This window comes from Alexandromys fortis, unplaced genomic scaffold, assembly GCF_014885135.2.
Source record: "Alexandromys fortis isolate MF-2015 unplaced genomic scaffold, M_Fortis_MF-2015_v1.1 scaffold_330, whole genome shotgun sequence".
NCBI classification, from domain to species: Eukaryota; Metazoa; Chordata; class Mammalia; order Rodentia; family Cricetidae; genus Alexandromys; species Alexandromys fortis.
In genome coordinates, this window is record NW_026068204.1 from 587831 (window position 1) to 612924 (window position 25094).

At 50.8% G+C, this 25094-nt stretch overlaps 1 protein-coding gene across 8 annotated transcripts; it reads left to right on the plus strand.

Annotated features, from left to right (window-relative positions):
- Window positions 1–10582: 10582 nt before the first annotated feature.
- Mib2 (MIB E3 ubiquitin protein ligase 2) lies at window positions 10583–24994 on the plus strand. Of its 8 annotated transcripts, none has more exons than XM_050130100.1 (21): window positions 10584–10716; window positions 10831–10951; window positions 12495–12650; window positions 18588–18857; window positions 18943–19114; window positions 20018–20124; window positions 20219–20413; window positions 20537–20679; window positions 20802–20909; window positions 21771–21875; window positions 21968–22130; window positions 22206–22339; window positions 22414–22562; window positions 22666–22822; window positions 22932–23092; window positions 23174–23300; window positions 23393–23626; window positions 23987–24165; window positions 24245–24432; window positions 24518–24583; window positions 24683–24994. In XM_050130100.1, exons 4-21 carry the CDS (start codon window positions 18611–18613, stop codon window positions 24919–24921), a joined length of 2874 nt encoding a protein of 957 aa, XP_049986057.1. In that variant the 5' UTR covers window positions 10584–10716; window positions 10831–10951; window positions 12495–12650; window positions 18588–18610; the 3' UTR covers window positions 24922–24994. The 8 variants fall into 8 exon arrangements, with proteins under 8 accessions (XP_049986053.1, XP_049986056.1, XP_049986059.1 ...); XM_050130101.1 differs by having other exon boundaries at window positions 20814–20909; XM_050130096.1 differs by having other exon boundaries at window positions 10583–10716; window positions 21968–22339.
- Window positions 24995–25094: the final 100 nt, after the last annotated feature.

Here is a 25094-nt window from a genome sequence, read left to right on the forward strand (position 1 = left end):
CTGTGAGTTCCAGGCCAGCCTTATCTACAGAGGTAGTTCCAGGACAGCTAGCGCTACACAAAGAAACCTTGTCTCAAGAAGAAGAAGGGGAAAGGAAAGAAGACAAAGACGAAGAAGAAAGGGCTGGAGAGATAGCTTAGTGGTTAAGAGTACTGACTACTCTTCCAGAAGACTTGGGTTCAATTCTCAGCACCCACATGTCAGCTCACAACTGTCTGTAACTCCAGTTCCAGGGGACCTGACACCCTCTTACAGACGTACCTGAAAGCGAAACCACAATGCAATAAAAATAAATAAATTAAAAAAAAAGAAGTACCTCTTGGGTCAAAGGAAGAAAGTGAGACCATGTTCCTCCTTGGTGTTAGGCAAAGCAGATTGCTGTAGCACCACCAAGGTCATCAGAGAAACACAAGGAAGCAGACTCTATAAGGAAGGACTCCAAGATATGGAGGCAGAATGGCTCAGAGAGACTGAGGATGACATAGAGCTAATTAATTGTACCCAACCTGGTCTGTGGAGAAGACGATGGATACAAACGGATGGAACTTTCCATGTCTATGTTCAGCTTGCACAGAACAGATGAAAACAGACTTCCGGAGGGATTTAAGAGAGCTACAGTTGTAACCCCACTATTTGGTATGGGATGGTGGCTCAAGATGTTGCCCTGGTCCTTCTCATCCTCTGGAAAAGGTTCTGCTAGCTGCTGAAGTTTCAGAAGTTGCCCCTGAGGATGCTGTGAAGGACGCACAAAAGTGCTGCTGCTCAGGGGTGGATCCTGCAAGCTTCCCAGTAAGAGTGCAGGGCTCCTGGGCTGGAGAGATGGCTCAAAGGTTAAGAGCGCCTGAGTTCAATTTCCAGCAACCACGTGATGGCTCACGACCATCTATAATGAGATCTGGTGCCCTCTTCTGGCCTTCGGGCATACATGCAGGCAGAACACCTTTTTTTAAAAATATTTATTTCTTTATTATGCATACAATATTCTGTCTGTGTGTATGCCTGCAGGCCAGAAGAGGGCACCAGACCTCATTACAGATGGTTGTGAGCCACCATGTGGTTGCTGGGAATTGAACTCAGGACCTTTAGAAGAGCAGGCAATGCTCTTAACCTCTGAGCCATCTCTCCAGCCCCGAGAACACTTTTTACACAATAAATAAAACCTAAAAAAAAAAAAAAAGGAATAACCACTCGACACTATCACGCTAGTGTGTCAAGAGTGGTTATTTCTGATTGAGGTTTGTGTGTGTGTGTGTGTGTGTGTGTGTGTTTCATTTCCCATGAAAAGTCTGCCACATAACAGTAGCAGGGTTTTCTTCTTTTGTTTTGAGACAGGATTTCTCTATGTAGTAACCTTGCTTGTCCTGGAATTAACTGTGTAGACCAGACTGACCTCAAACTCACAGAAAACTGCCTGCTTCTGCCTCCTAAATGCTGTGATTAAAGGTGTGCGCCACCACCATCCGCCTCAGTGGGAGATTTTTTTAAGACACCATTTTTGAAATTTTTTTGTACAAGGAAGTTTCTGTGTATCTGACCTGAGAAAGGAGTTTGTCTTAGTTTGGGCTGCTATTGCTGTGAAGAGACAGCAAGATCACAGCAACTTTTATGAAGGAAAACACTTAATTGAGGTGGTGGATTAGAGTTCAGTGGTTCAGTCCATTATCATCATGGCCGGCAGCACCGCGGTGTGCAGACGTGATGCTGGCTACATCTTGGGCCACACCTCCCAACAGTGCCACTCCCTATGAGTTTATGGGAGGGGGGAAGTGGGGGGATCACCTCCAATCTGACCACTGCAGTTGGTTCTGTTACTCTGAATCTTGTTCTGGATTTTTCTTTTTTTTTTTTTTTTTACTTCCTTCAGTCAAGGTGGCCTCAAAATCACAACAATCTTTCCTCAACCTTCTGAAGCCTGGGATTTCAGGCATGAACCACGATGCCCTGCCGCCCTAAACATGCTCTCTGGTATGACTTATGACTTCCTGTTTTCCCCCTGAGAAAAGTACTTGTACAGTTTCTTTGTAGAGCCAGAAAACAAAACAAACAAACAGAAACCTCTGGATATTTTCCCTTCTCCCTTTGTATGAAAAAAACAATGCTATAAGGCTGTTAAGAGACCTCGTCTGGTAAAAGTGTTTACCATGCACAAGCTGATAACCTGAACGTGACGCTCAGAACCCAGGTAACGGTGGGAACAGAGAAGAGCTGACACCATGGGATTGTCCCTGGCACATACTTACATGATATCAGGATCACATCATGCGCAACAATAATAAACTTAGAAAAATTTTCAGATTTTAATTTTTTTATTTTAATATGCACTAGCATGCATGTCTGTGTGAAGGTAACAACAGATCCTCTGGAATTGGGGCTACAGACAGTTGTGAGCTGCCATGTGGGTAATGGGGACTGAACCCCAGTCCTCTGGAAAGGCAGCCAGTAATCTTAACTGCTGAGCTGTCTCTCCAGGCCTTGTTCTTTGGTTTTGTGAGACAGGGTTTCTCTGTGTGGTCTTGGCTGTCCTGGAACTCACTTTGTAGACCAGGCTTGTTCCAAACCCAGGGATCTGCCTGCCTCTGCTTCCCAAATCTTGGGATTAAAGGTGTGTGCCACCATCGCCTGGCTAAACTCACAAAATTTAAAAGTCATGATGAGGGGCTGGAGAGATGGCTCAGAGGTTGGGAGCATTGCCTGATCTTCCAGAGGTCCTGAGTTCAATTCCCGGCAACTATATGGTGGCTCACAACTCATCTGTAGAGGGGTCTGGTGCCCTCTTCTGGCCTTCAGGTATACAGACAGACAGAATATTGTATACATAATAAATAAATAAATAAATAAATAAATAAATAAATAAATAAATATTTTTAAAAAGTCATGATGAATTTCTCAAGTCACTGAGTCTCTTAAACAGAGATCAGTCTTTCCACTCAATGAGGACTTCTCTAAGGCTTCTTTGACAGAGATCAGTCTTTCCACTCAATGAGGACTTCTCTAAGGCTTCTTTGGCACCACAGGCATTTTTGGGTTGCCACACACCCACTGGTTGTATCGGACAACTGTCTGTTCTGTTCATTTGTGTTCTCAGCTGCCCTGCAAGCTTCTGTTTTGTCAGCTGTGGTGAAGTCACGAAATACAGAATTGCTGAATGGGTTCGTATGCATATTTCATTCACTCGTTATTCCAAAAACGTTGGGGCCCTGCCAGAAAGAAAAATGAGAAAGAATACAGGATTCTTTCTGATGCTAGGTCATCCTCATCCTCCCAGCCCCGTGCTTTGTCCTCGCTGCCTCTCATGTCTCCCTAGCAGCGCCCAGCACCAACCTGAGTCTTGCAGTCATGGCATTCTGCATTTGGAGCTTGCATTTCCCTTCCCCTCATCAGCTCAGCCATTAATATGAATAGATGTCTTTTGCATTTTATTTAGCTTTTAAAACTATTTCTTTGCTGTCTTTCAAGTTGTCTGTTTACCTTGTTGCTGAAAATGGGAGCCTCGGATCCTAGTCATTCATTCCTTCAACTTATTATTATTATTTATTTTTGTTTTTTTGAGACAGGGCTTCTCTGTGTAGCTTTGGAGCCTGTCCTGGCACTAGCTATTGTATACTAGGTTGACCTCAAACTCACGGAGATCTGCCTGCCTCTGCCTCTCAAGTGCTGAGATTAAAGGCACATGCCACTACCACCTGGCTATCACTATTATTGTTGTTGTTGTTATTTTATTTGTTTTTCGAGACAGGGTTTCTCTGTAGTTTTGGAGCCTGTCCTGGCACTAGCTTTTGTAGACCAGGCTGGCCCTGAACTCACAGAGATCTGCCTGCCTCTGCCTCCCAAGTGCTGGGATTAAAGGCGTGCGCCACCACTGCCCGGTTAATTTCAGTATTTTTTTTTTAAGGTTCACAAATGAAGTATTGCAAAAGTGTATCCTAGCATAGCTCGTTCCTCATTAGTGTCTACCATATCTGTCACCAACAGGTGTTCCCTCACATGGATAATTGTATCCACCAGGAGGTAAAGGTTTGTTGTCTACTTGCTCCGTGTTTATAGTCATAGTGTAAATCCTCTGCTCCCTGGCCTTTCCCCTACTATAGAGTGGTGTATGTGGAGATACTTGGACACCCTAAAACAGAGCAGCACTTTCTTGATGGCAGGATTTGGTTTCAATCATTTGTTGCAAAAATTGCCCTCAAACATACGGTTTCTGCATATGTGTATGGACTCCATCCCAGGAGACATGCAGTCCAAATTGCTGACCTGTGTTAGTAACTGCCGCGCACCACGGCCCCCGTCTGCGCTCTATGCGCTAGACCTCAGTTTGCGAGCTTCGGGCAAGGGGCTGGAAGTTGAGAATACAGACGCAGAGACAGACCGACACATAGACCTTCTAACACCGGTACAAAAAAAAAAAAAAAAAAAAAAGCCCCTCTTTACTAGCACCTTGGAGGCTTGAATACCCTGCAGTCAATGGCCAACAGGTGAAAATCCCATCCTCTGATCCTCTAAGCTAGTCACAGCTTCTAGTAACTTCAATTAGAAGGTTCTAGGAGGGAAGAGCGTCTGAAATCCAGGGCTCATTAATGAGTCCCAACAAGTAACTTTGAAGTCTTTGAGAGGGCTAACTGTAATTGTAGAGCTTGGGCGCCACCTCCTGGATGTATGGTGTATTGCATGCTGGACCCGGGATGAAGGTTGCTGTTTGTTGGGGATGGGGAGGAGGAGGTTGATGTTGTGTGCAGCTGCTCTTAGCTCCAAAACAGAAAAGTTGTTGTTGTTATTATTATTATATTAATATATAATATTAATAGCCCGGCTTCAGCTATAGTTTTAATTGACATGAAATTTACCCGCAACATAAAGCCAGACACACTGAACCTTATAGAAGAGAAAGTGGGAAGTACACTTGAATGCATTGGCACAGGGAACAACTTCCTAAATAGAACCCCAGCAGCACAGACACTGAGAGAAACAATTAATAAATGGAACCTCCTGAAACTGAAAAGCTTCTGTAAAGCAAAGGACACGGTCAACAAGACAAAACAACAGCCTACAGAATGGGAAAAGATCTTCACTAACCCCACATCAGACAGAGGTCTGATCTCCAAAATATAAAAAGAACTCAAGAAATTGGACACCAAAAGATCACATAATCCGGCCGGCGGTGGTGGCACACGCCTTTAATCCCAGCACTCGGGAGGCAAAGGCAGGCGGATCTCTGTGAGTTCGAGACCAGCCTGGTCTACAGAGCTAGTTCCAGGACAGGCTCCAAAGCCACAGAGAAACCCTGTCTCGAAAAACCAAAAAGAAAAAAAGAAAAAAAAAAGAAAAAAATCACATAATCCAATAAAAAAAAATGGAGTACAGACCTAAACAGAGAACTCTCAACAGAAGAATCTAAAATGGCTGAAAGACACTTAAGGAAATGTTCAACATCCTTAGTCATCAGAGAAATGCAAATCAAAACAACTCTGAGATTCCATCTTACACCTGTAAGAATGGCCAAGATCAAAAACACTGATGACAACTTATGCTGGAGAGGTTGTGTGGAAAATGGAACACTCCTGCATTGCTGGTGGGAATGCAAGCTGGTACAACCCCTTTGGATGTCAGGGTGTCAATTTCTCAGAAAATTAGGAAACAACCTTCCTCAAGACCCAATAATACCACTTTTGGGTATATATCCAAAGGATGCTCAATCATCCCACAAGGACCTTTGCTCAACTATGTTCATAGCAGCTTTGTTTGTCACAGCCAGAACCTGGAAGCAACCTAAATGCCCCTCGATCAAGGAATGGATTAAAAAAATGTGATACAGAGCTGGAGAGATGGCTCAGAGGTTAAGAGTACTGACTGTTCTTCCAGAGGTTCTGAGTTCAATTCCCAGCAATCATATGGTGGTTCACAACCATCTGTAATGACATCTGGTGCCCTCTTCTGGCCTGCAGCATACATGCAGGGAAAACTGTATACATAATAAATAAATCTTTTTTAAAAATATGATACATTCCCTGATTGCTCTTTGGGCTGTCGAGGGAGGGGGTCTTGATTTGGGGAGGGGGAGGGAAAGGGGAGGCAGCGGTGGGGAAGAGACAGAAATCTTTAATAAATAAATAAATAAAACCGATACATTGCTGGGTGGTGGTGGCGCACGCCTTTAATCCCAGCACTCGGGAGGCAGGGGCAGGCGGATCTCTGTGAGTTCGAGACCAGCCTGGTCTACGAGAGCTAGTTCCAGGACAGGCTCCAAAACCACAGAGAAACCCTGTCTCGAAAAACAAACAAAAAAAAGATACATTTACACAATGGAGTACTACACAGCAAAAAAAAAAAAAAATAACGACAGCTTGAATTTTGCAGGAAAATGGATGGAACTAGAAAACGTTATTTTGAGTGAGGTAACCCAGACACAGAAAGACAACTATCACATGTACTCAGTCATAGGTGGTTTTAAAACATAAAGCAAAGAAAGCCAGCCTACAAACCACAGAGAACTTAGACACTGGAGAATTTAGACAACAATATGGACACTAAGAAAGACTCAAAGGCCGGGCGATAGTGGCGCAAGCCTTTAATCCCAGCAGGGGGATCTCTGTGAGTTTGAGACCAGCCTGGTCTACAGAGCTAGTTCCAGGACAGTCTAGTCTCCAAAGCCACAGAGAAACCCTGTCTCGAAAAAAACAAAAAAATAAAATAAAATAAAAAACACAGAAAAACAAAAAAAGAAAGAAAAAAAAAAGAAAGACTCACATAGATATAATCTACACAGGAAGTTGAAAGTGTAAAAGGACATGATCTCCTGGGTAAATTGGAAGCATGGGGACCTTGGGGGAGGTCTGAAGGGGGGAGGTGAGAGGCAGGGAGGGGAGCAGAGAAAAATGTAGAGCTCAATAAATATCATGGAAAAAAAAAGAAAAAGAGAAATTTGCAAACATAAAATTAGCCATTTTCGGGGCTAAAGAGATAGTGAGGCGGTTAAGACCACTCACTGCTGTCACAGAGAACCTGAGTTCGGTCAGCTCACAACCACCTGTAACCCCAGCTTCAGGGGCTCAGACACCTGTTTTCTACAGGTGTGCGCACGCGTGTGCACATACACACAGACATACACACCTGTTTTCTACAGTTGTGCGCACGCGTGTGCACACACACACAGACATACACACCTATTCATAATGGAAAATCAATTAAATCTTTTCTGGAACTAGGGATGGCGCTCAGTGGGTCCAGGAGTCTTCCATCATGCATGAAGCCCTGGGTTTGATTCCCCAGCACTGCATAAACCAGGCAAGGTGTGTGTTCCCGTGATCCCAGAACTTGGGAGGTGGAAGGAGTTCAATCCTCAGTTACATAGAAAGTTTGAGCCTAGCCTGGGGTACAGAAGACCATCCTGTCTAGAAAAAAAAATTAATTACCCATCTTAACAGTACAGTTCATTAGCATTTACTACATTTTCAAAGTTGTACAAACCCTATATCTACAAAACATTTTCAATACATCAAAAGGAGACCCATAACCTATTAAGCAATTATTCTTCACCTAAAGTCTCTGGAGCCACTAGTATGTTTTTATAATAGTGAATTAATGTCTTTTAGATAACTGCCTTACTCCATTTGAGCTGATGTAACCAAATACCTTTTGGAGAAGAAGGGGTCTGCATTTTGTTTTTTGTTGTTAGACAAGGTTCCTCTATATAATTTTCACTGTCCTGAGCTAGCTGTATAGCCTAGGCTGCCCTTGAACTCCAGATGATCCTCCTGCCTCAGCCTCCTGAATGTTGGAATATCAGGCATGCATCACCATACCCAGCAACAAGTTATCCTAGTATGTGTAGTTTGTAAATAAATATTTTCATTTTTATTCTGTAGTTATCCTAGAATGAGTAGTTTGTAAATAAAGTAAATATTTTCATTTTTATTCTATAGTTATCCTAGAATGAGTAGTTTGTAAATAAAGTAAATATTTTCATTTTTATTCTATAGTTATCCTAGAATGAGTAGTTTGTAAATAAAATATTTTCATGTTTATTCTATGTGTGGATGGTTTTGCCCGCATGCATATCTGTGCACCACATGTGTGCTGTGCCCAGAGAAGTCAAGAGAGAATATGGGGTCCCCTGAATTATACATGAGTGCTAGCTCCCATGTGGGTCCTGGGAACCAAACCTGCAAACCTGTCCTGAAACTGGCTCGTGTAGACCAGGCTGGCCTCGAACTCACAGAGATCTGTCTCTGCCTCCCAAGTGCTGGGATTAAAGGCGTGCACCACCATTGTGAGATTTCCCTACTACTCTTAACAGCTGAGTCATTTCTCCAGCCTCCCACCCAAATACTTTTTCCTGTTTAGGAAGTCTAGTGAGTTGAAGGCAAAGGCACCAGCAGATTGGTACCTGCTGAGATCTCTCTCTCTCTCTCTCTCTCTCTCTCTCTCTCTCTCTCTCTCTCTCTCTCTCCCTCTCCCTCTCCCTCTCCCTCTCCCTCTCCCTCCTCTACTCTCTGTCCTTCTAACACCCACCACCCTTTTTTGAGATCTCACCCTGTAATTCTAACTTGCCTGGAACTTGTTCTACCTTCAGGTGAGTTGGGCAAGCACCTTATAATTCAGCTACAAACCTAGTCCAACTTCATCATGTAATCTTTATTTCCCAAGGTCTTTCAGTCCCTTGAAAGATCCTCCACTGAGTGACATCTTGGCAATCTTGTCATGATGGGGGTGCAATGCTGGTCCACAACTGGTAGGCATAGGTGGTGGCCACCCCTGTTCTCAGCCTCCAGTCCAGTCCTCTGACTTACATTGAGACACCATGTTAGATTTAAAGTAATTGGCTCCCATAATCTCACAGGAAGTGACATGATTAGGAGATGTGGCTTTGTTGGAGTGGGTTTGGCATAATTGGAGGAAGTGTGTCTCTCATTGTGGGGGCAGGGCTTGCGGTTTCCTATGCTCAGGATACTACCCAGTGTCTCAGTCGAATTCCTGTTGTATTCTGATCTAGAGGCAGGACTTTCAGCTACCTCTCCAATACCAGGTCTGCCTGCAGGCTGCCATGCTCCCCACCATGATGATAATGGACTGAACCTTTGAAACGAATTGAGCCATTAATTGAATCTTTTCATCTTTTATTTTCTTCCTTCCTTCCTTCCTTCCTTCCTTCTTTCTTTCTTTCTTTCTTTCTTTCTTTCTTTCTTTCTTTCTTTCTTTCTTTCTTTCTTTCTTTTGAGACAGGGTTTCTCTGTGTAGCATTAGAGCTTGACCTGGAACTAGCTCTAGTAGCCCAGGCTGGCTTCGAACTCAGAGATCTGCCTGCCTCTGCCTTGCATTGCCTCAAGTTCTTCATTCCCTGTCTCTTTCCTTCTCAGTGCTATTTCACCAGGCACCTGTATAAAAACAGTTGGGTTAGGCGTTACCTTTAATCCTAACGCTAAAGAGGCAGAGGAGTCAGGTTAGCCTGGGCTACACATGAATTTCAGGCCAGCCAGGGCTATTTAGTGAGACCCATCTTGAAAACCAACTAGCCTATCAACCAACCATCCACATAAACGAACTAGAAAGTGGCTGACGTTATGCCTAGATCACAGAGTCCCCCAAAGACCGCCAAGGAGCCCAAGTCCGTGTTCAAAAGCAAAGAGCTCGCGCTTGGACCCTCTGTGTGTCCAGTGCAGTCATATGAACGGAGAGTGCTCAATCTGGGCAGGGTAGAGGTGAGGGGGTGTTCATGGTTCAAGACCCTGATTGACTGACATTTGTCTAGGGGTGTCTTGGCGTAAGGGAATAGGTGCATAGGTGCGTGCTGGGCTCAATGACATCTATCAGGTGATCTTAGTCTTACCTAACAGTTGGGGTATTTGGGATGTCAGATAGTTCCCCTTTGATGCTGGCTTGTCCCTGGGTGCTATCAGTTTATGACTCTTCCTGTAATTGGGTGCTGCCTGCCAATAAATGGAGACTGAGACCTACTCCCTTGGCTGGTCACGCTAAAGCTCTGTCTCCAAGGCAACGGAAAGCGTCCTGGGAAACGTATTGCGCAGACCAGGGTCACTAGGGCTCCGCCCAGACGCACTTCCGGGCGCGACTTAGCGCGTCTGGCCTCCTCGGTGCCCACTCCCGCCGACCCCGTTCTCTCCCCATTTGCGGGGACGCGGGCTTTTCCAATTTCTTCTTTAGCCAAGCATAAATCCCACCGGCCATAGACGCCCCGGCCGTCAGCGCCACGCGAGGGTCTCCCGGGAGTCGTCTGCCCCGCCTCCCAGCCCGAAGCATTCTGCGTCACGCGCGGGGCCTCGTGGGAGCCGTCTGCCCCGCCCCCAGTCCGGGAGCCGCAAACTACAGCTCCCGACAGCCTGTGCGGCGGCCGGGGACCGTAGTCGGGGGCTGTGGTGGGGCAGCCGGGTGGGCTGGCGCGGGAGAGGCAGCCCGGCCAGGCGCTCTTGAGGAGCGGAGGACGGCGCGGTGCAGCTGGCGCCTCGGTGGCGAGCCGAGGATCGGCTGTCAGCCTCTGCGCTGCTCGGGGCCCGGTGTTCCAGGGCCGACGGGCACGGAAACTCAGGGCAAGTGGGGCGGGCCGGGTCGGGCGTCCTCCCAGCGCCCGGGGTGGGTGGCACGGGGCCGAGAGGGTCGGATCCGCTTGACCGGGCTGTGGCTTGGGCGGGCGTCCTTGGCCCTTGCTTGCAGCAGGCTTTGGATTCTTCGCCCCTGGACACAGCTCGTGCCCGGTGCGCGTTCTCGGTGCGTGGGGGTGATGCAGCGGGTCCCAGCCGCCGAACCACTGGGAGCCTTTTTTAAGGCGAGCGGCGGCCTTTAATGTTCTCGGGTGCTAACTGTGCGCACCCCTGGCCACAGGGTTGGATCTCCGGGGGCTCTCACGGAAGGTCAGCCCGGAGGAGGCCAGTCCTAAATCTCCAAGCATCAGGGCTCCTGCCCGATTCTCAAGGCGGGTGGGGGACACTGGACCTCCAGACAGGTGAGCTCCTGATGACGGTGGCCTGACAGTTTGGGTTTGGTTCGTTCTCCTTGCGGATGCCCATCTGATGTTATGCCAACGCTTGTGTTTGTGTCTAAATGTACTTGAGTGAACTGGGCAGTGAGGAATCGTCCTTCCTGCCTCCTCTGGGTTCAGAACCAATGAGAAAAGCAGAGGTGACAGGAAGGCTCCTGATGAGCCAGCAGGCTTGGGGACAGAGCAAGGTTGGCTCCTCATAGTAGGCTTCCTATCTTCACATTCCTCTCTGGCCTGTTGCTTCTGATGCAACAAGTATCTGAATGTCATTCCCCCACCCAAGGTCAGCCCTAGGCAGCGTGGTGAACCCCAAGCTGCAGTGTACCTGGAGTTTAGCAGCCATGATACCCCTGAACCGTAATGGATGTCCCCAAGCAGAAGTCTGGACGCAGGGCAGATGCGGTTTCCTGGTCTCTGTGTCTTAGGTTGACAGTCTTTGTTTCGTCCTACTGGCACCTAGGATGTCCACCTGTACCCAGCAGGAGCCTCTGTTGCACCAGTTTTTGCACACATTTTTCAATCCAGCAGTGTCCCGGGCACCACCAGAGGTGTAGGGAGATAGGCTTGAACCCTGAGTGGTCTCTACATCTCGTAACTTCATCTGAATAAAGGCAATCTGCTAACTTTCACAATAAACACGATTTAATTATTTTATGATTTATTTATCTTTATTTTATGTGCATTGGTGTGAAGGTGTCAGATCCCCTGGAACTGGAGTTGCAGACAGTTGTGAGCTGCCATGTGGGTGCTGGGAATTGAACCCGGGTCCTCTGGAAGAGCAGTTAGTGCTGTTAACCACTGAGCCATTTATCCAGCCCCATGATTTAATTTTTTTTTATGGCTGTGTGGGGATTTCCAATAAAATAGTCACGTGATAAGGGACAGCATCCCCCATCCCACAGTCCTGATACTTCTGACCTATTGAGGGATGTTCAATTCTGTCTGGACATACATGATTTTAACTCCAGCACTTGAAATGGATTCCAGGTGAGCCAGGGATACTAGTTAGGAATTTTTTCTATTTGTGTGTTGCTTTTATAGGATAATGAATAAAAAAAAACTGCCTTGGGCCTAGTTGATAGGGTGAAGCTTAAGTAGGTGGAGAAGACAGAACTAAATTCTGGGAAAAAAGAAAGCAGAGTGAGAGAGAGCTGCCCTAGAGCCGCCAGGGTCAGACATGCTGAGTCTTTCCGGGTATGCCATTGCCACGTGGCGATACATAAATTAACAGAAATGGGTTAAATCAAGATGTGAGAGTTAGCCAATAAGAGGCAAGAACTAATGGGCCAAGCAGTGTTTTAATTAACACAATTTCTATATGGTTATTTGGGGGCTAAGCTATGGGGGGGGGGCTGGGATGAACAAGCAGGCCCTCCTTACAAGAGGATACATTGTTTGAAAAGTGTGTTTCTCAAAAGTTAGTAGCAACATCAGTCCCAATGACCACTGTCTGGGCATGGTAGTAAATACCCTGTGTAAATCTGCCTCTAAAATGGTCTTTCCCCAGCCTGGTTCCCTGCCTACCTGCTCGGTTTGCTGTGTTCCATGTTGGCAATGGCTGCTAGTTTTCCACAGGAAGTTATGGTGGCTGAGAGAATTTGTGGCCCAGGAAGTAGCAACTAAATGCCTGGGATGCTGACCAGAGGCTTCTGTGTGTTCTAAGGTGAGTTCTGGTTCTGCGGAAGCATGTTTGTTAACCAAGCCCTCATGCTCTGACACCCCCCACTGTAATTGTAAACATGCACTGCGACAGTTCTAGGGGTGGTTAGATACTTGCCAGGGACATGGCTATGTCTGATGGCAAAGCCCAGTATTTCTGGCAAAGGCAACAGTCCGTTAACTCTAGGTAAATTTCCTACTGAGATGGTGGTACCCGTAACACATTGGGGTTTTCAGCATCCTGAAGAATGATGTCTATCAGAGTTTGGTGATATTTAATGTGTATTTAAAAGAAAAGGGTGTTTGCATGCCTGGACTTTAGTGGTTGCAGCTCTTCGACTGTTCTGGGGCTGTACTCAGTGGAGCTACAGATAAGGCTTTCAGACCCTAGGTCCTCTCCACATACAAGGCCAAGGTTCCTGCAAGGCTCCTGCACTCTTTGGGAGCAGAGGATTCCTCCTCAGTGGGAAAGCGCTGGCTTATAGTAGCTGTTGAGGGGTTGTGGTAGGGGTATCAGTCAGGGTTCTCAAGAGGAATATATATATATGTGTATGTGTGTATGTGTTTGTGTGTAGATGGATGGATAGATAGATAGATAGATAGACAGACAGACAGACAGACGGATGGATAGTAGCTTACAGGCTGTGCTCTAGCTGTCCAGCAATGATTTTCTCCTAACAGAAGGTCCAAGAATCCAGTAGTTCTTCTCTCCATGAGGCAGGATGTCTCAGCTGGTGTTCAGTATATGTTGAAATCATGAAGAAGTGGACTCTAATATTGGCCAATTGATATCAAGGGCAGGGAGGAAAGAGCAAAAGCAGAAGGCATGGCTGTGTAAAGGTGATCATCCCAGCTCAAAAGATCCAGATTAAAAATAGGTCTTGCCACTTTGAACAATTTAACTAAGAGAATCCCTCATAGGTGTTCCCAGCTGCTTGGGTTTCAGTGACTTCCAGGGGTCGTCAAGTTGACACCATGATTAGTTATCACTGCAGGGGAAGGTCAAGAAAGGGGCAGTGGGGGTAAGTTCCCTGGAGGATGTATGGATCCCAGAAGAGGGGGCTGTCCATCTTCAAGACAGGCCTCCAGTCCTGCCTCTCTTCAGGGGCTTCTCTCTCCAGGGACCCTGGGTGTAGACTCTCCTGAAGTTTGCAGAATGGCTAGCGTGAGCATAAGGTACTGTTCAGGCGTGCAGCCTCTTCGTGGGCTTGTCCAGAGGCTTGGAACAGTAGATTCATCATCTCTGGCCTGGTGCTGCACCCAGGATGCTAGAGGCCAGCTTCCCTCTTGACTCTGCCCTGGGCCTTACTTGGTCAATTGCCTAATAAGCTCAAGGGATGAGACCTGTGTCGGAAAATTGGATTCTGAAGTCGTCCCCGCCACTCTCTGTTAATCGTGAAGTAGACAGGGCCCCTTCACTGTGGTCAGGGTCCTGTGCCATCCAAAGAGGAAGGCCTCCTAGATGGATATAAACAAGAGCCGAGTCCAAAGTGGAAACCTTCCTACAGTCTGTCTAGCTCTTGTCTCTGTCATCTTTGCTGTTCTGTGTCAGCCACCCACCCCTCCAGGTATTCCTGGTGACCTTTTCTGTTCTGATAGTAGCATCACAGGCAAGGAAAGGGATGATAATGGTAGGTTGCTGATAATGTAGATACCAGGCAGGGAGGCCTGGAGGGAGAGGGGAGAGAAAGCCACTGGGTCTTCTAACAATTTCACAAAATGCTATATCCATCTGTTTTTGAGGCCCAGGAACCCTGTCTCCTGTCTGGTTGTACAATAACTATGTTTGGGGGGGGGCATTCCCAGATACCCAGCTCAGGTAAGGAGACCCCAGTCAGATAATAGCTTGAAAGATGAGGGGAGAGTACAGCCTCCAAAGCAAAGACTGTAAGACCTCCAGGGTACAGGTAGTGTGTGTGTGTGGGGGTGAACATAGGCTTCCAATTTGCACGTGCCGCCAGTATTGGGCACTCTTAGTGCTCACGTGGCCCAGTGTTAGCGGAAAGCCTGTGAAAGTAGTTGTGTTTTGACTCTCATCTATGGCCCACAGTTTTGTTCCTGCAGGGCAGTCTTAGGCATTGAGGTACTGGTTCTAGGCAGAAAGTCCTTGCTCTGTTCTATCTGGTTGTGTTCTGACTTTGCTGGCCTGCTCTTGAGACTGGACTTCACTGGCCAGGGATGAGGAGAGCTTTGCTTAACCAGGCGTGATGGTGATGTAGATGTTGGTCACTGCAGACCACTGACCGTCGGGAACGCCTGGTAGCATTCCTGCTACTCCATGTGGAGTCATTGGTTGAGGCCCGGCCCTGATGCTCTTAGACCTTGATGGGCAGCCTCCACCTGAGCTCTATGACCTCTGCCCATTCTTCTGAAGGCAGGGCCACACAGGGGCTATGTTTGTTGGCATGTTTGAAGCCCACCCTACTCCACGTCTGTAAAAAGTTCAGTGTCAAGTCCAGCCATTATCCTGTAGAAAAGCTGTGGCTGAAAGGCCAGTTTCAGAAACAGAGGCCTGCCTCACAGCTCTAGAGTGACCGTCTCCTCCTTCTTCCTCTCTCACTTCCTCTTCCTCCTTTTTTCCTTCTTCCCACGCTCTTTTGAGATAAGGTCTTGCTAAGTTGCCCTGAGCAGATTTGTATTTGAGAGCCTATTGTCTCAGCCTCCCAAATGCAAGAATTACAAGTGTGCACCCCCATGCCTGGCTTTACTTTTCTACTCTTTTATTGCAGTGCTGGCCAGGTCCAGGGGATGGCGCTCAGGGTTTCCCCCAGTATCAAAGCGACCAGTTGAATCTGTCTGCCTACTTTTGTTGAGAGTCTAAGGCTCTCTTATAGCAAGCCTTGTTCTAGCTAAACAGGTGTGTTGTTGTTGGGATGGGAATGCAGTCTTCTCAATATGTCTTCCCAGCTATGAGGGGCAGTGGAGTTGAGTTAACCAATGGACCTGTGCCACTCAAGGTGAGGCACCAGTTGGTGTCTGACTTGCAGTGAGTATGCAGTGTTTGGGTGTAAGGGACCTGAACCATTTGGGCCATCAAAGCCACAGAATTTGTAGTCATTACAGGAGCCAAGCACAGCGCTCCCTACTCTCCCTACTTTTTTGTCTCACCCATCCTAGCTATTCAGTCATTGCTGATTCTGGCAAGGCTGGGTCTAACTAAACATGGTTAGTCAGACTAACTGTGTGGCAGTGAAAGGACTTGGTGGCTGCCCCCCAAGACTTGGGACTAAAGTGCCTGATCAAAGGGAGTTGTGTAGAATTGAGGGGGGGCTCTGGGTTCCCTTGTGTCAGACTCCTGAGACTGCAGGAGGTGAGCTACACAGACCGTAGAGGAGCAGAGCCAGCTGCCATGGCTAGCTGACCACAGATCCCCCCCACTAGTCTGGGGCTCACTAGCACCAGTTTTGAACATTCTCACCAAGAGGTCTCTTTGTGGGTTGTCCCTCCTGTAGAAAGAGGAAGAAGGAAGGATTTACCCTGGCATCAGGCCCTCTTGCCGCATCTTAGCAGGCACTCTGGAGTCCATGGAGAGGAGAGAGCTAAAGAGAAGACAGACGAGGTCTCTGGAAGGATGAGGGGGGTCCCCTGAAGCACAGAGTCCAGCTGTGAGGGAAGGCTCTTCATAGTCTCTGACCAGGTGAACTGCCCATTTGCTTTTGCTGTGGTCCTCGCAGTCCTGGGCCTGTGTGCAGGCATAAGAATTGCAGAAGGGACCTGGAGCTGACACAGTGGTTAGGAATGCTGCCTGCCCTTTCAGAAGATCCCCAGACTCAATCCCTAGAATCCACATGATGTCCCTCAGTCACTGTAACTCCAGTCACAAGGGCTCTCACGCCCTTGTGTGGTCAGGCAGGGCTGCTGGTCTTCCTTACTGCCCACCTGTGGCTTCATGGTGGGGAGTGGAGAATGCTTCTTGAACTGCACAGGCCAGAGGCTGTCAGTCTGGGAAAGACAGAGATCCTGGAGGAGGGCCCAGGCAGAGGGCTGGTGTGTGCCTTCTTCCTCCTGTTGCTCACTTAACAATCTGACCTTTGTCCCGTGACTGAGCAGGGCCATTGACCCCCAGCTGTAGTTGACAGGACGCTGTAATAGTCTTCAGCTGCACCCAACCAGGTGTTCTGGACCAGGCCTGCTGGTGTCCATTCTAAGCAGTCCCCTGCTTCAGGGCCTGTGCTTAAATAGGATGAGAAATGACGAGGATGCCTGCACTATGACGCTGTCATTTCTCATCCTATTTATTATTTTCTCTTTCTTTTTTTTCTTGTTTTTCAAGACAGGGCTTCTCTGTGTGGCTTAAGTCTGTCCTGGAACTTGCTTATGTAGACCAGACTGTCCTGGAACTAGCTCTTGTAGACCAGACTGTCCTGGAACTAGCTCTTGTAGACCAGACTGTTCTGGAACTAGCTCTTGTAGACCAGGCTGGCCTCGAACTCACAGAGATCCACTTGCCTCTGCCCCCCGAGTGCTGGGATTAAAGGCGTGCGCCACCACGGGACCGGAGATGGTCCCTAAGATACTGTACTGCCCTATCCTTTGAGCAGAGAATCTTGTCTTGCCCATTCCCAGCTTGTCTGGCATTTTCATATACACTTGAGGTAGTTAGTTCTCTGTGGATTGTGAACACTGCGAGCATCTTCTCTCACATGGTTATCTGTCCAGTTGCTTCATGGTATCTTGTTGAATCAACAGTTCTTTAATTTAGTCCCACATATCACTGAGCTGCACAGAAAAATAGTCTTTGCTTCTTTTTTTAAAGATTTACTTATTTATTATGTGTACAGTGTTCTGCCTGCATGTATGCCTTCAGGCCAGAAGAGGCACCAGATCTTATTTTAGATGGTTGTGAGCAACCATGTAGGTACTGGGAATTGAACTCAGGACCTCTGAAACTGCAACCAGTGTTCCCAGCCTCTGAGCCATTTCTCCAGCCTATTTATTTTGATTTTTTTAAAAGATTTATTTATTTATTAAGTATACAGTGGTCTGCCTGCATATGTCCCTGCAGGCCAGAAGAGGGCAGCATATTTCATTACAGATGGTTGTGAGCCACCATGTGGTTGCTGGGAATTGAACTCAGGATCTTTGGAAGTGAAGCCAGTTCTCTTAACCTCTGAGCCATCTCTCTAGCCCCTTATTTTGATTTTTTGATACAGGGTTTCTCTGTCCTGGAACTCACTTTGTAAACCAGGCTGGTCCTCGAACTCACTGAGATCCGCCTGCATCTGCCTCCCAAGTACTGGGATTAAAGTTGTGTGCCACCACCGTCTGGTTTATTAGTTTTATTTTTAATTAATTAATCACACAATTTTTGAGACAGGGTTTCTCTGTGTAGCCCTGACTGTCCTGGAACTTGCTGTGTAGGCTAGGCTGGCCTTGAAACTCATGGGGATTCACTGCCTCTGCTTCTGGAATTAAAGGCGTGTGCCACCATGCCTGGTAGTTAATTTTATCTTTGTAGACGGGTTCTCCCTATGTAGCCTTAACTCACTGTGTAGACCAGGCTGGTCTTAACTCACAGAGATCCGCCTGCCTTTGCCTCCTGAGTGCTGATGTTAAAGTGTACACCAGTCCACCTCTAGCTTTAAAGTTACTTACGCTGATGGAGCATCACGCAGAGACTTTTGGGAACAGATCCACTAACCGTGGCCACAGAGCCAGGTTCAGTCTCTGACCATTTGTGCCTGTCCACTTACAATGTTCCCAACTTCTGCTCCTTCCTTTCAGGCAGTGTGACTCCCATAGAGTCACCGTGGTGGGGGTTCCCGCATTTCCTACGGACTTCCTGGCTTTCCCAGCCCTCCCTTGCCCCTTCTTCTTTGTTCTTTTGGCTTTGTCTTCTCCTGATCCAATCTTCTCCCCCAGGTGGCCATCTCAACACGTGTCCTGTGACCAGCCTGGCATATGACATTTTGACACAGACTGAGCGTGCTCTCTGTTACAGGTTCCTGAACAGCCCCACTCACCATGGACCTGGACCCCCATGCAGGTGTGCAGGTGGGCATGCGTGTGGTACGCGGAACAGACTGGAAGTGGGGCCAGCAGGATGGCGGTGAGGGCGGTGTGGGCACCGTGGTGGAGCTTGGCCGCCATGGCAGCCCCTCGACCCCCGACCGTACAGTTGTTGTCCAGTGGGACCAGGGCACACGTACCAACTATCGAGCTGGCTACCAAGGTGCCCATGACCTGCTGCTCTATGACAACGCCCAGATCGGTGTGTGGTGATGCCCGGCTGTGGGTGGGGCTGGCCGGGTGACTGGGGACCCAGCAGGTCCTCACGTACCCCACCCTGCACCTAGGTATCCGTCACCCCAACATCATCTGTGACTGCTGCAAGAAACACGGGCTCCGCGGCATGCGCTGGAAGTGCCGCGTCTGCTTTGACTATGACCTCTGTACGCAGTGCTACATGCACAACAAACACGACCTCACCCACGCCTTCGAGCGCTACGAGACATCCCACTCACGCCCGTGAGTCCCCCAGGCCACAGCCCACCTCCCTGAGGCCTTCTGAGTGGTGCTTTTGACATTGAGCCAGGCCCTGACCTCTGGCCCAGTTACTTCCAAAAAGTACCTAGCGAGCTCACCCTGCAGTTTCCTGGGAGAATAGCCAGGGTCAAGTGATTCTCCAGCTCTGAGAATCACAGGCCTCCCTCCATTCCTCACTGAGGGCTTTCTCCAGGCACACGGTGAAGTGGGTGCTCTGGATGGGGCTTCCCCATACCTCGCTCTTAAAGCCAGGCAGGCAGACTCCGGTGCGGCTGCAGCCTGGAGCACTGAAGGTGGCCTCTGTGTTACCCACGTAAAATAGCAACATACAGCATCCCCTGGTGGGGCAAGGCCTGGCAAGGAGGCTTGTCACTGGGCAGCTCACCCAGGGTGCCCACCCATGGGCATAGCCGGGAGTGGCCCTGGCCCGAGGCACAGCGATAAGGATGGAAGACTTGAGAAGGCACTCGGGTCCCATCCTTTAGTCTCTGATCACCTGATCTTTCCTCTGTGTGGAGAGAAGTGTAGTAGAGGTTCCCTCTTCTGGCCAGTAGGAGGTCAGGGCGGCTGCTGTCTGTGCTGGTGACCAGATAAGGCCCTGCCCCTGCTGCCTTAAAAGCAGCAGACATGGACATCATGATCACATAGACTGCTCCGAGAGTCCCTGCCTGGTACTGGCGAAGGCGTCTGAACCCAGAGACACCGAATAGCTTGTTCCTTTTCCCAAAGTGTGGAGGCCGCCTGGGAAGGCCATTCGAGGACAGCAGTTTGGCCGGGATCCAGAGTACCTGTTTTACAGACCCTTTAGGATAGAGGGACAGGGTGGCCAGTGCAAGAACTGGCCGTCATACCACTCTGCATGGCTCAGGATTCATTCTCTTGCAGGGTCTCACTGAGTCCCCGACAGGGCCTCCCTCGAATCCCACTGAGGGGCATCTTTCAGGGAGCAAAAGTGGTCCGAGGCCCTGACTGGGAATGGGGCTCCCAAGATGGTGAGTGTTGGTCGGAGAAAGACAGGGAGGAGAGACTGGGGATGGCTCAGCCTTGAGGCACTTTTGCCTGCTGGTGTACATCCTGTCTTCCCAGGTGGGGAAGGGAAGACAGGCCGCGTGGTGGACATCCGTGGCTGGGATGTGGAGACAGGCCGAAGTGTGGCCAGCGTGACGTGGGCAGATGGAACCACCAATGTGTACCGCGTGGGCCACAAGGGCAAGGTGGACCTCAAGTGTGTTGGGGAGGCGGCCGGTGGCTTTTACTACAAGGAGCACCTCCCGAAGCTCGGTATGGGGCTGGGGCCATGACACCAGCTGCCCTCCTGCCCCGGCTGTACCCATATTACCCTGGCCTGTCCTGACGGGCGGGGGCAGGTTGCTTCCTGAGACCTAGCCTGCCACCCTCCCCCAGGCAAACCAGCAGAGCTTCAGCGCAGGGTGAGTGTCGATGGCCAGCCCTTCCAGCGTGGGGACAAGGTCAAGTGTCTGCTGGACACAGACGTCCTAAGGGACATGCAAGAAGGCCACGGTGGCTGGAACCCTAGGATGGCGGAGGTGAGCCATCTCTTCTGCTGAGTCCCCATGTCCCCTCCTCCCCGAGTCCTTTGGACCCCTATCCCTCTTCCTGCCCCGAGAGTACAGCCTGACCCAGCCATAGCCTCCGTGACCCGCCACAGTTTATCGGACAGATGGGCACCGTGCACCGCATCACAGACCGTGGGGACGTGCGTGTGCAGTTCAACCACGAGACCCGCTGGACCTTCCACCCTGGGGCTCTCACCAAGGTGCCTAGGGGGCTGGGCTGAGCCCCACTTACTGCTTCTCTAATTCCTTCCATGTACTGGTTCAGTCTTGGGAATGCTTAGTCAGGACGAGGGCACCAGCCTTCCCGTTAAAGACTGCAACCTGCGGGAAGAGGAGAGCCTGGTGGGTGGAGGTGAGGCCAGGAAGGGAATCCAGTGTGAAGCACATAGAAGAGTGAAGTACTGACAACATTTTAGACTAGAGCCTGTGGGCCAGGGGCTCTGTCCTGAGAACAAAAGGAAGGTGCTGTTGTAGGCTAGAGGTGGAGGTTTGCCACAGGAGACCACCTTGGGCAGATTCTGTGAAAGCTGTTTGGAAAACTGGACTGTGGGATGGGACGTGTGCCACATAGGTGGGGCTGTCCAAGCAGGGACAGAGTGGGGCAGAGGAGGGTTCTTCAGGACAGGCGATGTTCAGGCTTTCGCTCTGCACACAAGTGCATAGGTCGTAGGCATAGATTCCCTCAACAGGCCCTACTCTCCCTCCTGGCCCTGTGCTGACACCCTGGGGTCTCACCCAGCTCCATCTTCAAGGTTTTTCCTGGGTCTGACCAGTGGGTAGGTGCCCCGGAAACAGGTCTAGGCCTTCACAGATCTCTAGAGCTGGCTTTGGTCTGGTCTGCTGCTACCCACCCCACTGCCCTGTAGCTCAGGCTGGCCACCCAGGGCTGATTTGGTCACTTGAGGCCCTTGACCAGCCAGGCCATTTGGTTGTACTTGAGGTGGGAATTGGGGTCAAGCTTAGATCTGCTTGCCCTCCAAAGCAGGAGGAGCCCTCGTGCATGATCCTGAGTAGAGAGGAGTGGCTGGGGGACTCCCCTTACCTGCTTCTCTGTCATCCAGCACAACAGCTTCTGGGTGGGTGATGTGGTCCGGGTCATCGATGACCTTGACACTGTGAAGCGACTGCAGGCTGGACATGGCGAATGGACGGATGACATGGCTCCCGTGAGTCTTACCGTCTGCTGTCACCACGTCTGTCCCCGCCCCAGCTGCTGTCTGCTCCACTTCCAACCTGTTGTGACCCCACCTCTCCCCAGGCCCTGGGCCGCGTGGGGAAAGTGCTGAAGGTGTTTGGAGATGGAAACTTGCGTGTGGCAGTCGGCGGTCAACGGTGGACCTTTAGCCCCTCCTGCCTAGTGGCCTACCGGCCCGAGGAAGACGCCAACTTGGACGTGGCTGAGCGTGCCAGAGAGAACAGAAGTGCGGCATCAGCCTCAGTGGCCGGTGGGAGGAAGGGCAGCCCCTGGCCGGCACTTACCTCAACCCTGCCCCCAGGCTCACTGAGTGTGGCCCTGGACAAGCTCCGGACCCAGAAGAGTGACCCAGAGCATCCAGGGAGGCTGGTAGTAGAGGCTGCACTGGGAAATGTAGCCCGGGCTCTGGATCTACTGCGGAGGCACCCGGAGCAGGCAAGCTTCCGCCCAGCCCTTCGGAGAGCCAGCAGGGAGAGGGCCTAGAATTCATGTGTTGGCTCTCCGCACAGGTGGACACCAAGAACCAGGGCAGGACCGCCCTACAGGTGGCTGCTTACCTGGGCCAGGTAGAGCTGGTGCAGCTGCTGCTGCAGGCAAGGGCAAGTGTGGACCTGCTGGACGATGAGGGCAACACTGCGCTCCACTACGCAGCTCTGGGGTGAGGCCTGGGCAGGCTGGTGGGTGGGTCCTCTTGGGAATGAACCTTAGAGCCAGTGTGCGTGTAACAGGGTGACCCCAAATCCTCCCATTTCTTCCCGTAGGAACCAGCCTGAGGCCACAAGGGTGCTCCTGAGTGCAGGATGTGGGGTTGATGCTCGAAATGGCACACGCAGCACAGCCCTGCATGTGGCTGTGCAGAGGGGCTTCCTAGAGGTGGTAAAGACCTTGTGTGAGCGTGGTTGTGATGTCAACTTGCCGGTGAGTGAGAGTCCTGGACGCTCTGCTCTCTGCTAACCAGCCCTAGGTCAAGGAAGCATCTTGACCTTGGACAAAGGCACCCCTGTGTGACCAGCGCCGTCTGTTTCAGGATGCTCACGCGGACACACCCCTGCATTCTGCCATCTCTGCAGGTGCCGGTGCCAGCAGCATTGTTGAAGTCCTCACCGAGGTGCCTGGTATCGATGTCACTGCTACCAATAGCCAGGGCTTTACATTGCTGCACCATGCGTCCCTCAAGGGCCATGTGCTGTGAGTGTGCCAGGCTGTCCCGACTGAGGGCACTCAGGTCTGCAGAAGACCTTGGACAGACCGACCTCCTTGTTCCTACAGGGCAGTCAGAAAGATTCTGGCACGGGCAAGGCAGCTGGTGGATGCCAAGAAGGAGGATGGCTTCACCGCACTGCACCTGGCAGCTCTCAATGACCACCGTGAGGTGGCCCAGGTCCTAATCCGAGAGGTGGGTGCAGGGGACCCTGGGCCACCCACAGGCCAGGAACCAGACCCAGCGGGGTCTGGAAACTGAGCCCGTGCCTCACCCCCTTTCCCCAGGGCCGTTGCGATGTGAACGTGCGCAACAGGAAGCTCCAGTCTCCGCTGCACCTGGCTGTGCAGCAGGCCCACGTGGGGCTGGTTCCGCTGCTGGTGGATGCCGGCTGCAGCGTCAACACTGAGGATGAGGAGGGAGACACAGCCCTGCACGTCGCTCTGCAGCGGCACCAGCTGTTGCCGTTGGTGTCTGACAGGGCTGGGGGGGACCCAGGGCCCTTGCAGCTGCTGTCGAGGGTGAGGGGCTGGGCAGGAGGGCCTGGGTGATTTTCCACTTCCCACTGTGCTCTAGGGAACCAGGATTTCTGGACAGTGGGGCAGTTTGGAGGACTTCAGTTTCAGGATCTGTATTGGAAAAGGGTTGGGATCTGGTTGGGACGAGAGGATGAAGGGTCTCAGAGTTTCTACACCTACCTAGCGAAGGGTACCTTTGGGGCCTGTCTTCTCCCCTCTTCCTAGAACCAGAAGCCTTAGCCCAGAAGGGGTGTGTGCGTGCCCCATTGTTCAGATTTCTGGGTCAGCCTGGGGCCAGCAGAGGCTTTCCTCAAGTCTGCGTGGGTGTCCGCCCTTATCTGTACTGTACGTTCTGCCGCTCAGCTACAGGCCTCAGGCCTCCCAGGCAGCACAGAGTTGACCGTAGGCGCGGCAGTGGCCTGCTTCTTGGCACTGGAGGGTGCTGACGTGAGCTACGCAAACCACCGTGGCAGGAGCCCACTGGACCTGGCCACGGAAGGCCGAGTGCTCAAGGCTTTGCAGGGCTGTGCCCAGCGCTTCCGGTGAGCCCAAAATGGGGGTGTGGAGGGGGGGCACTGCTAAGGCCACCGGGTCCTTTCAAGCCCCCTCCTCCAACTGCAGGGAGCGACAGGCAGGTGGCAGTGGGGGTGTGCCCCCGGGCCCCCGGCACGTGATGAGCACCCCTAACACCGTGACGAACCTGCATGTGTCTGGCACGGCAGGGCCAGAAGCTGCCGAGTGCTTGGTGTGCTCGGAGCTGGCACTGCTGGTTCTGTTCTCGCCGTGTCAGCATCGCACCGTGTGTGAGGGTGAGTGCAGGTTGTGGAGGCCCAGGGTGGCCCGGCCGCCTCTTCCGGCCCGGCCCCACTAACGGTACGCTGCCCCTGCTGGCAGAGTGCGCTCGGAGGATGAAGAAGTGCATCAGGTGCCAGGTGGCCATCAGCAAGAAGCTGCGCCCAGGTGTGTGGGAGGGGCTTGGCGCACGCACGCCCTCCTCGCCAGAACCCAATCTTCACACCTCCTGTGGCGTGGCTGACGCCCACTCACCTCACCCCACAGATGGCTCAGAGGTGGTAAACACCATCCAGGTACCCGGTCCTCCTCGGCAGCTGGTGGAGGAGCTCCAGAGCCGCTACCGGCAGATGGAGGAGCGCATCACCTGCCCCATCTGCATCGACAGCCACATCCGCCTAGTTTTCCAGTGCGGCCACGGGGCATGCGCGCCCTGTGGCGCCGCGCTCACCGCCTGCCCCATCTGCCGCCAGCCCATCCGAGACCGCATTCAGATCTTCGTGTGAGCGCATTCAGCACACCGTGGCGGATCCCAGACCCTTCAACAAAACACGTGTATTTTATAAAAAGATTCTCGGACTTTGCTGCCTGCTCCTTGCCTAGCGATGCTGGACAGGCCCCAGCGATCCTCACCATTCCCAGCAAACTCTCCCCGCCCCCAAAACACATACAGCGCTTG

Bases quoted from the DNA above. Each gene is read 5' to 3' on its own strand.
- Mib2 (XM_050130096.1), top strand. From the start codon at position 18,611: ATGGACCTGGACCCCCATGCAGGTGTGCAGGTGGGCATGCGTGTGGTA. The intron at 22,340-22,413 runs GCAAGCTTCCGC...CTCTCCGCACAG, and splicing joins TGCGGAGGCACCCGGAGCAG to GTGGACACCAAGAACCAGGG. The intron at 23,301-23,392 runs GTGGGTGCAGGG...CCCTTTCCCCAG, and splicing joins CCCAGGTCCTAATCCGAGAG to GGCCGTTGCGATGTGAACGT.